This window comes from Bombina bombina, chromosome 4 (genome assembly GCF_027579735.1).
Source record: "Bombina bombina isolate aBomBom1 chromosome 4, aBomBom1.pri, whole genome shotgun sequence".
Classification (NCBI taxonomy): Eukaryota; Metazoa; Chordata; class Amphibia; order Anura; family Bombinatoridae; genus Bombina; species Bombina bombina.
In genome coordinates this window covers 767,583,205-767,595,294 of record NC_069502.1, presented here as the reverse complement: position 1 = coordinate 767,595,294, position 12,090 = coordinate 767,583,205, and the positions used below count along the sequence as shown (strand labels likewise).

General features: G+C 37.7%; 1 protein-coding gene across 1 annotated transcript in view; it reads right to left on the bottom strand.

Moving 5' to 3' along the window:
- LOC128657840 (formin-2-like) overlaps positions 1-12,090 on the bottom strand; it is a 213,456-nt gene that overhangs the window by 101,479 nt on the left and 99,887 nt on the right. The window contains exons 5-6 of the mRNA XM_053712262.1: positions 7,820-8,780; positions 7,336-7,756 (exon numbers count right to left, since the gene is read on the bottom strand). Coding sequence (XP_053568237.1) covers positions 7,336-7,756; positions 7,820-8,780 — 1,382 coding nt within the window. The remainder of the gene's footprint in view (positions 1-7,335; positions 7,757-7,819; positions 8,781-12,090) is intronic.

Here is a 12,090-nt window from a genome sequence, read left to right as displayed (position 1 = left end):
AGTATTGAGATAGCTTTATGAGCTGATAACACTTCAATATCTAATATTACAGCTGGTGTTTCGAGAAATTTGGAAAGAATCATACCGGAGACTGTTTACTATCAGTTTTAGCCCTGTTGGCTTTTATTATTTGAGTCCGTGGTTTCTGCTATACTGTTTTTTTGGGGGGGAGGATTTTCTCTTTGTCCCACTTTGCTGTTCCCGATAGACTAATTCAAGTACGAAGAGACATGTGCGGATTTGTTGCCTTTTTTCTTTACAATCCTCCTTACCGGAGGCTGCTGGAGTGGAGCCTACACCGGTTATCAAATGTTTCCTTTTTAATAACTGGCCTACCGCACAGCCTACTTATTCTCTACCTTGAGAATTACATTTGTTGATTTCTATCTGCTCGTATAATGCCTTTTAACTTGTAGCTGTTAACTGCCTTATTCTTTGCATTTAAGATATTTAATATTTGTGGCTTTTTCTTCCTATTTTGCCTATTAATGTTAGTGACCGCAATGCTTTTGTGTATAACCAGGAATACCTACCCACAAATAGCACGTTGTCTTTATTTTTAGCTACATATGTCTTATTTTTTTTATTAGCCCCATACATCATCAATATCCTTTAGGGATCCAGTGTGAAAATACAAATCTTTTTCACTGAGACAGTTGCTCACTTATCCTGGGTCCCCTCTGTCTTGGAAATAGTTTGCCTAGTGGTACATTTCAACATTTAACAAGTTGACCCCGTTACTATTATTTCTCTCAGGCACACCTAGACAGGTACGTCATTTCAGCGAATTCCTATTTAACGCCCACCCACTTACAGGGAATTGACCTGAAACTGCAACTATGTCTATTCTGAGTAGCATACCCATTTTCATATATCATTTATACATATCTTGTGAAATATCCAATTGAGAGTGTGTCCAATTAAGATGGCCGCTCACGTTCTACCGGACCTATTTGGGACTTGTTTTGTTTTTGTTTAATTTAGTAGTTTAACAATAAAAATGAGAGTGTTTGGGCAATAGACAGGGAGTAGACCTTGGTAAATATATGCAACATACATGTTTTTATACTCGTATATGTTCCTATTTAATACTCCAACTTATCAAATGTTTTGCTGTATGTGTTTACATGTAATATGCCAAACACTCTTCAATAAAAGGAATTAAAAAAAAATGCAAGCAATTTTTAAACTTTTTTTATGCAAATTATTTTTAATTAATTAGCCCTTTTACAATATGCACAGATCTCAACCTGTTTTATGGCACTTTAAATAAACGAGGTTGTAACCAACTGTGTTTTTTATAAACTCGATAATCAAAAGACTAAAAGGGGTTATCCTCATAAATAAGGTCCTTTGGATATAGTAATAACGGATGTGCACCTAGTGGCTCCCATGAGAATTTACTCAAATAATTACACATTTATTCACAGCAGGTAATCACCAATATTATTAGAACTTATATAGGGGATTTTAGTTAAAGAGGTGCTTCTGGGCTTTAAAACAAGTGGTCTTCAGGGTCTCGAAAATTGTTTGTGCGCCTAGAGACGCTGTCATTAAAAAAATTAGTACATGGGGGGGGGGGGGGGGGGTCCAGGCACCCATGCATGGTTACAAAATCAGTAGTTCTGGGTAAAGTCTAAACAATCCTCCGATTATCTAGGTTCGCTATGAAACATCCAGTGAAGCTTTCAATAGCAACAATTATGTTATTACACACAACAGATTGATAGCCATACTGGTGTTTTTATGATATCTGAGCTTTGAACTGGGCCTCTGAGGCCTCTGACAGCAGCCATTGTTCTAAACCTCGGTGCCCCCTGGTCACCCAGGTAAAACAGTCAACACTAGGATGCACTCCTATCTTTTATCATCCACACACATTGGGATATTTTGTATTCACTTTGGAGGCTACTCGAGTTGTGTTTTGCTCAACTTACCAATAGCATAGAATACTTAGACAAGTGGAAAGCTGCAATATTTTTTATTTATTTTTATGGTTATGACTGTTTTACTGACCATAGTTAAATGTGATCATTAGCTCTTTGAGTAACACCATATAGTTACACTTGGGTGTAGTACTGACTTTTTGATATTTTTTCATACTTATAATAACTCTATAATGTCAACCTAGTTGATCCAGTTTGAGGATACAGTATTATCCTTTGCCCTGTGCTGCTGAGACACCTGCGGCCAGGGGTGGTCTGTTAAGGTTAAACATGGGTTTCTCTATATAGCTGTTCTTTGTGTGTCCCTTTCATACATAGTAAAAGCAGGGTCCTCTGGCTCACATACATTATAGTATACTTTAGGGTTGCAGTCACATAAATATACTTTCCCTGATATCGCACCCTTTACAATAGCTTTTTCATATAATAACATAACTAATATAATTTGTGCGATGAGCTCAATACGAGCCTTAGCAGTAATCTAGCGCCAGAGATATTTATATATACAGTTGTGCTCATAAGTTTACATACCCTGGCAGAATTTATGATTTCTTGGCCATTTTTCAGAGAATATGAATGATAACACAAAAACTTTTCTTTTACTCATGGTTAGTATTTGGCTGAAGCCATTTATTATCAATCAACTGTTTACTCTTTTTAAATCATAATGACAGCAGAAACTACCCAAATGACCCTGATCAAAAGTTTACATACCCTGGTGATTTTGGCCTGATAACATGCACACAAGTTGACACAAAGGGGTTTGAATGGCTATTAAAGGTAACCATCCTCACCTGTGATCTGTTTACTTGTAATTAGTGTGTGTGTATAAAAGGTCCACGAGTTTCTGGACTCCTGACAGACCCTTGCATCTTTCATCCAGTGCTGCACTGACGTTTCTGGATTCTGAGTCATGGGGAAAGAAAAAGAATTGTCAAAGGATCTGTGGGAAAAAGGTAGTTGAACTGTATAAAACAGGAAAGGGATATAAAAAGATATCCAAGGAATTGAGAATGCAAATCAGCAGTGTTCAAACTCTAATCAAGAAGTGGAAAATGAGGCGTTCTGTTTGATAACATACTGCATTCATCTTGCCATCAATTCTGACCAAATTTCCTGTGCCTTTGTAGCTCACACATCCCCAAAACATCAGCGATACACCTCCGTGTTTAACAGTAGGAATGATGACCTTTCATCATAGGCCTTGTTGACTCCTCTCCAAATGAAGCGTTTATGGTTGTGGCCAAAAAGCTCAATTTTGGTCTCATCACTCCAAATGACTTTGTGCCAGAAGGTTTGAGGCTTGTCTCTGTGCTGTTTGGCGTATTGTAAGTGGGATACTTTGTGGCATTTGCGTAGTAATGGCTTTCTTCTGGCGACTCGACCATGCAGCCAATCTTTCTTCAAGTGCCTCCTTATTGTGCATCTTGAAACAGCCACACCACATGTCCTGTATTTCCCCTGAAGTTATTTGTGGGTTTGTCTTTGCATTCCGAACAATTTTCCTGGCAGTTGTGGCTGAAATTTTAGTTGGTCTACCTGACCGTGGTTTGGTTTCAACAGAACCCCTCATTTTCCACTTCTTTATTAGAGTTTGAACACTGCTGATTTGCATTCTCAATTCCTTGGATATCTTTTTATATCCCTTTCCTGTTTTATACAGTTCAACTACCTTTTTCCCACAGATCCTTTGACAATTCTTTTGCTTTCCCCATGACTCAGAATCGTCAGTGCAGCACTGGATGAAAGATGCAAGGGTCTGTCAGGAGTCCAGAAACTCATTGACCTTTTATATACACACACTAATTACAAGAAAACAGATCACGGGTGAGAATGGATACCTTTAATAGCCATTCAAACCCCTTTGTGTTAACGTGTGTGCATGTTATCAGGCCAAAATCACCAGGGTATGTAAACTTTTGATCAGGGTCATTTGGGTAGTTTCTGTTGTCATTATGATTTAAAAAGAGTAAACACAGTTGATTGATAATAAATGGCTTCAGCCAAACACTAACCATGAGTTTTTGTGTTATCATTCATATTCTCTGAAAAATGGCCAAGAAATCATAAATTCTGCCAGGGTATGTAAACTTAGGAGCACAAATATATATATATATATATATATATATATATATATATATATATATATATATATATATATATATATATATATATATATATATATATATGTGTGTATACAAGGATAGATACAGCGCCTATATATCCATTAAAGTATGGGTGGTATATGGGAATATGAGTGAGAGCTAAGGATATTTAGTTAAGAAATAATAACAATTAAAAGAATATAAAAAAATAGTAAAATAAATAATGCTAAAAAAAATTGATGAATAGATTATGAAACAATGTTCATATGAGTCTTTAGACAATATACAGTCCGTGGTAAATCTTCACATGAAGTTGATATCAGTAAATAGGTGGTATATAATACCCTTACCAGATATTACCTCAATCTAATGAGGTAAGTATGCCGCACTGGGGGTATATACAGATGGTAGAATCTTCTCCTTGTATCCAGATGTGGTGCCTCTTGGGTTTTCGTTAGCCTCCTGGAGTATGCAGGGATGTGTTTCTGGTTGTAGATAGATCCCTTGTACTTCCTTTGTGTTGGTAGTTAGCCTCTTGGAGTACCTTTTCTGTCTTGGTATAAACTTAATAGCCGTTTTAGGCTGTAGTTTGCAGCACTGTGTTGTCCGTGATACAGCTCACCTTACAATCTTAGGTGTAGATTGAAGATACAGGTAAAGCTTTCCTTTTTAGAAAATTATAGTAAGCTCCACAATGGCTAACCTTTCATGACCTGATGATCCTAAGGTTCCGTCCTGCTTACTTGACTGAGGGTCTTGTAGAAATTTTCTTTTTAAACAGAATGAGTATAGTTGCAGCTCAAGCGTTTTAACTAGTGTAGTACGCTTTGCTGGAAGCTGGAGGTGTGCACACACCGTTCACGTGAAGTCCAATTAGGCAATCGGCAGGTGATCTACGCGTTTCGGCTAGATGCCTTTGCCAAGACAAAGGCATCTAGCCGAAACGCGTAGATCACCTGCCGATCGCCTAATTGGACTTCACGTGAACGGTGTGTGCACACCTCCAGCTTCCAGCAAAGCGTACTACACTAGTTAAAACGCTTGAGCTGCAACTATACTCATTCTGTTTAAAAAGAAAATTTCTACAAGACCCTCAGTCAAGTAAGCAGGACGGAACCTTAGGATCATCAGGTCATGAAAGGTTAGCCATTGTGGAGCTTACTATAATTTTCTAAAAAGGAAAGCTTTACCTGTATCTTCAATCTACACCTAAGATTGTAAGGTGAGCTGTATCACGGACAACACAGTGCTGCAAACTACAGCCTAAAACGGCTATTAAGTTTATACCAAGACAGAAAAGGTACTCCAAGAGGCTAACTACCAACACAAAGGAAGTACAAGGGATCTATCTACAACCAGAAACACATCCCTGCATACTCCAGGAGGCTAACGAAAACCCAAGAGGCACCACATCTGGATACAAGGAGAAGATTCTACCATCTGTATATACCCCCAGTGCGGCATACTTACCTCATTAGATTGAGGTAATATCTGGTAAGGGTATTATATACCACCTATTTACTGATATCAACTTCATGTGAAGATTTACCACGGACTGTATATTGTCTAAAGACTCATATGAACATTGTTTCATAATCTATTCATCAATTTTTTTTAGCATTATTTATTTTACTATTTTTTTATATTCTTTTAATTGTTATTATTTCTTAACTAATTATCCTTAGCTCTCACTCATATTCCCATATACCACCCATACTTTAATGGATATATAGGCGCTGTATCTATCCTTGTATACACATTTTTCACTTACTGACTGGGACCACACATCTCAAACAGTACTTGTCTTATATAGCTGCCACTATACCCTACACAATATTGACTAGCGCCAACTATAGAGTATCACTTGTGTTTACCCAGTGTACTGAGTGAACACATTTTACTTGCTTCTCTCTCTCTCTCTATATATATATATATATATATATATATATATATATATATATATATATATATATATATATATATATATATATATATATATATATATATATATATATCTTACAATCTTTCTCAAAGATAGTGCAAGGTCATTTGTTGTATATGGTTTATTTAGTCACTTAAAGGGAAAATCTACTCCAGAATTTTTAATGTTTAAAAAGATAAATAATCCCTTTATTACCCATTCCCCAGTTTTGCATAACCAACACTGTTATATCAATACATTTTTTACCTCTGTGATTACCTTGTATCTAAGCTTCTGCAGACTGCCCCCTTATTTTAGTTCTTTTGACAGACATGCATTTTAGCCAATCAGTGCTGACTGCTAAGTAACTCCATGTGCTTGAGCACAATGTTATCTATATGGCACACATGAACTAACGTCCTCTGTGGAAAAAATGTCAAAATGCCCCGAGATAAGAGGCGGCCTTCAAGGGCTTAAAGTAAATTGGAAAGTTGTTTAAAATTGCATGCCCTATCTGAATCATGAATTCTGAATAGATTGTAACTTTAAACATAAAGACATACTGTTTAAAAAATATTGGTAAACCTACATCCTGTTATACAACTTTACACTTATTTGGTCCTTTAGAGCATATCCTGTTATATCTCCTATAGTTTCAGATTACAAGATGTGGGTAACTTATACAACTTTATAAATCTTACATTTCTTATAAATATGCAGGTACCACTTCATGTCCATTAAACTTTATTTAAGGGTCCAAAAAAAGTGTAATTTTATTTGATTTTTTTTAAAATTGTGCTTATACTTTATGCCCCCAAGAAACACTCTGAAAGAACAGGCAATCGTCTTTCAAACGGTGGGTCTTGGGGTTTTCAAGGATTAAAGTGAACTAAGATCAAGGGGTCTTAATGCTTTTACCCACATCCATCTCTCTTAAGCTCCAGGCAGAAGCCCTGAGCTTCTGGAGCTTGGTGATATTGCTATGCTCATAGGTGGGGATATCCTGGCATTCCTAGATGGCCCTCATGATGCAGGGCCACTTGGCCACCTCACATGACATGGTAAGTGCAGAGGGGGACCATCATTAGCTCTAAAAGCCCCCACAGGATGACGACCATATGTCATAATACACATTTATGGGGTTAATATGTATTTATAGGCAAATGTAAAATATTTGGAAGCACACACCACATCCAGTATATCTTGATCAGAATCCATTCTCCCTAGTTCTACAGATTTAGTTTATTGAATGTGTTTATAAGCCTAAAAGGGAGAAACATTTCCCACGTCACTTTCTGTCATACTAAATATATAGTAATATAAATCACAAAACCTAGGCAAAATTACAGGACTATAAAATTACCTTTTAGCATGTAGTTCAATTCTTGTCCAGTATAGAGGTTTCATAGGCCTGGATGGTTCAATTGCAGCTTTCCTGACTCCTTTTTCTTGACTTAATCCAAATGCATATAAACCTGCTGGCAGAGGAGGTGCCAAACAACCATGGGTTGGCACAGAAGCAAATGGTGGAAAAATAGATCCTTGAACATGAGGTGCGGGAGCTATACCAGGAAATGGTGGAGGTGGGGGAACTGTCCCAGGAATGAATGAAGTCTCTGAGGAACCCCCAAAAGCAGCTGGCAATGGCGGAAGGGGAGGGGGAGGAGGAGGAGGATGGGAGTTCCCCATAAAAGGTAGATTGGACCTTACCCCCATTCCAAGATGAGGAGGTGGGGGTGGGGGAGGCGGTGGGGGAGGCATGCCATTGACTGCTGGTACTGGAGGTATATGTCCCATGCCTGGTGGAAGAGGTGGTGGAGGTGGTGGTACCATGGCAGGAGATGCATGAGATATTCCCATACCAGGAGGAAGAGGAGGGGGTGGAGGTGGAAGTGCCATGGCAGCAGATAAATGGGATATTCCCATTCCAGGAGGAAGAGGCGGCGGAGGAGGTGGTGGCGGAGGATTTAAAAAACCCATACCATTTGGAAGAGGAGGGGGAGGAGGAGGTGGTGGAATGCCTGAATTAAGGAAAGAGGGAAGAGGAGGCGGCGGGGGAGGAAGAGATGAAAATCCCATACCAACAGGAAGAGGAGGGGGTGGCGGAGGTAGGGAATTTTGCATGTCTCCAGAATGTAAGGGAAAAGGTGGAGCAGCTGGAATCCCCATACCGGGAATAAATGATGGAGGTGGGGGAGGAGGAGGAGTAGGGATATCAGTTTTACATGGTATTTGAGAGGGGGTATTTATGCTAGCGGGAAGAGGTGGAGGGGATGGAATTCTTGCAGACTCTAAGTTGACAAATGGGATTTTACTGGTTGGCAATAATGTTGCAGAGCTAGAGGTATGAACATTTTCTGTACAGTGTAGAGTATTATCCATAAGCTGGCTTGTATCAAACTCCTGTGAATTTGGCTTTGGTGATAACACCACCGATATTTCAGAACAGAAGGTTAAGTGTGATTGAAGTTCCAAAGATGATGGAAGAACTTTTGCATTTTTGTTTGTGGCAACTGTGTCCGTAGTTTGTGGCAACTTTAAAATGGAAGGCACTTCTTCTACTGGCGAGGTCTGTACGGATTTTCCCTCTACATTTCTTTTTAATATAAGTATGTCTTCTGCATTATGCAATTGAGAATTATTTCCATTTTGTTCCACTTTTTCATGTGATGAAAAGTTATTTTTTTGCATGTAGAGTTTTTCATGCTCAGCAAGTTTAGTCCTCAAGTCTTCAATAGTTTGTTCAAGCTGTTGTATTACATTTATGTGATCTTCCTTAAGAAAAGTAGCTTTCAATTCAGGTTCCTCCTAGAAAATTAAAAATAACTAATAATTTAAATGAGATTGTCACTTCAAAGAACACACTTTTTAAGCATGGTATAGCATGAGACAGATAATCAACAGCCTTTAGTTTCTAGCTGAAAGTTATACATGGCTATATATTATCGTTAGCAAGAATAAAATATTTAAATATTTAAACAAAATTTAACAAGAATAAGGTAATAAAATAATGTAAGTACTATATCTTGGTTTAATTTCCCAGGTAGGATTTCCCAGTAAAGAGTAGTTCCCCTTTAAGGAGGATGGTCATAAATCAGAAGCCCATTTTTTTCTAGTAGCAAAAGATCCTTCCTAAATAACATTCTTATCTACAAAGAAATGGGCAAATGCAAGGGAGAAATGCCTGATAAGTGCTACTTAAAAGGGACAGTCTACTAAAAAACTGTTATTGTTTAAAAAGATAGATAATCCCTTTATTTACCATTCCCTAGTTTTGCATAACCAACAATGTTATATTAATATACTTGTTACCTCTGTGATAACCTTGTATCTAAGCTTCTGCAGACTGCCCTTTCATCTCAGTTCTTTTGACATACAAGCATTTTAGACAATCAGTGCTGACTCAAATAACTCCATGGGAGTGGGCCTAATGTTATCTAAATTGCACACATGAACTAGCAGTGTCTAACTGTGAAAAACTACCAACATGCACTAAGAAAATTAAAATTTACATTGAAGCGTTTTTTTTAAATTTTTTTTTTTTTTTTAAATACCTTACCTTTTTCTATAGTAAAACCAGACCAGCGATCCTCCGCCTGCTTCTCATGCTGTACTTAGCAAATCAATGACAAATCCGGCTTCCTCCAATCATTGCGTGGCTTCACGAGCTGGAAGCCTTGGGGTGCTCGCAACGATTGGAGGAAGCCAGTTTGGTCATTGCGGTGCTAAGTAAAGAGGAGCTGCGGGCAGAGTATCGCTGGTCTGGGCTTCCGAAAGAAGAAGGTAAGTGTTTAAAAAAAAAATAAAATTCAATTTTAATGAATGAAAGTGCCCCTGTTTTTAATAGTATTTTTAAAAACCGGCACTTATTCATTCAAATTTATATTCACTTTAAATCATATCCCAAAAATAGCCAACAAAGCAAAGATCGAGTATTCAATCATCTGAATGCAATTACTAAGCATGTGACAAGAACCACAGTAAGTATCTCATACTTGAATAAAAGGATGAGGATGCAGACACTTTACAAGCCATTAAAAGTATATCAACCATTGTACCAAACCATGAGATCCAAAGCCTGTAATTAGCCTCGTTTCAGATTCTTGTATTGACCTTGATAAACAGCCCAAGGAAGACCCAGAGCAATCTCTCTTAGAGATCAAAACCTCTCCGCTCTGGCAAGATTATCGAAGATCGTAGGGATGTGCATTTGGGAGTTTGGTTAGCTGACGAAGGCAGAAGAAATTGGCTGCTCACAGCATTTGGCTCTTTTCAAAGACCGATTTCTTTGTGTGAAAGTCCAACACACTAAGATCTGTGCAAATCCAGATCTTAGTGGCTGCCCTCTTCCTAATTCAGCAGCTAAAGAAACTACTGGACACACATCCCGACTTATCAGTACTGTGTGTTACCTGAAAGAATGTTAGTAAGGAAAATTTTTAGCTTGTGAGAGGTTTCCCTGACTATGCCTGGTTCTGGATGTGAATGATAGACACCTACATTACAATATGATGTTAAAAACAAATGTTGCATTATTTCTCACTATTCTGGTGAGTTTTTATTTAAGAGACCCTTAAAGTCTGATCTAAAGCTCTCCACTCAGGGGAGATGATCTAAAATGGGCCTCAAGCATTGTTAGAGAAGTATAGCAAAATTTGCCTCTCTCGAATATGGTGAGAGATCAAAGGGGGCGTTCCCTGCATTTCTGGATGCCAAGGAGAAACAAGCCCAGTGCAATATAGAATTGCATAACATGAGAGTTATGTTACATCTATACTTTGTGCTTTGTATATTATATTATTTTAGACTTCAGATTTTGCCCTATTAGTTTTATTACATTAAAAGGGACAGTCTACACCATCATTTTTATTGTTTAAAAAGATAGATAATCCCTTTATTACCCATTCCCTAGTTTCGCATAACCAACACAGTTATATAAATACACTTTTTACCTCTGTGATTACCTTGTATCTAAGCCTCTGCAAACTGCCCCTTTATTTCAGTTCTTTTGACAGACATCCATTTTAGCCCATCAGAGCTGGTTCACTGGAACTCCACATGCATGAGCACAGTGTTATCTATATGACACACATGAACTAACACCCTCTAGTGGTAAAAATCTGTCAAAATGCCCTGAGAGAAGAGGCAGCCTTCAAGGGCTTAGAAATTAGCATATGAATATAGGTTTAGCTTTCAACTAACAATACCAAGAGAACAAAGCAACATTGGTGATAAAAGTAAATGGGAAAATTGTTTAAAATTGCATTCTCTATCTGAATCATGAAAGTTTATTTTAGACTAGACTGTACCTTTAAGATTTGCACTATTTTGTTTCTAATTAAATTTAGATTCTGTATAAAGCTGTGAATTTAGGATTGTGATTTCACAAATTCTAATTATGTTTTGAAAGTTTGTGTAATTTTACCAAATTAGGATCAAACTTTGTATATTTCTGTGTAATTTTTGCAAATTATATTGCACTTTATATTTGTTGTTAGTAAAATAAAACTGACAGTTTTAGAAAGTGGGAGAGAAGGTAAGGTTCATTGGGCTGAACAGGGGAGTTCCCATGGTGTCTCTCAATCTCTCTCACAATTTTCATGATTATCTAAGCATTTTACATCAGCAGGTCTCATAGATTTACCTTGCCAGCTGTATGCAGGTGAAGTTTGCTCAAAATTCACTTATTTAAATGAAAGAAAAGTAATGTGTACTAAACTAGAATCAATGCAAGTTAAATTGTAGTGAGAACATTTCAGTTTAATTTATATTTGCAGGAAACAGACTAGGATGCTCCCCTATTAATTTCTAAATCCCTGTGCAATTCTCTATCCCAGGGAGCTTACTTATGTTCTATTGAAGGAAGCTCTAATCTCTCTGGGGCTTCCAGGGTCTTCCATTTTTCTTAGAGAATTCAGTGAGTTCAGCCTCAGTGAGTTCGCCATAGAACAGGCTAACAATGTTATTGAGCCAGTTGTTCATTCCTGTGAGTGTGCTTTTCTCTATATATATTTAGTCTCCCTAAGGGAAAAAGGGGCAACCAGACGTGGACTCCTTGCTCAGTGTGCTTAGAGAAATATGGCTACACCTCACTAACGAGGCCCAATGAAGGTGGAAA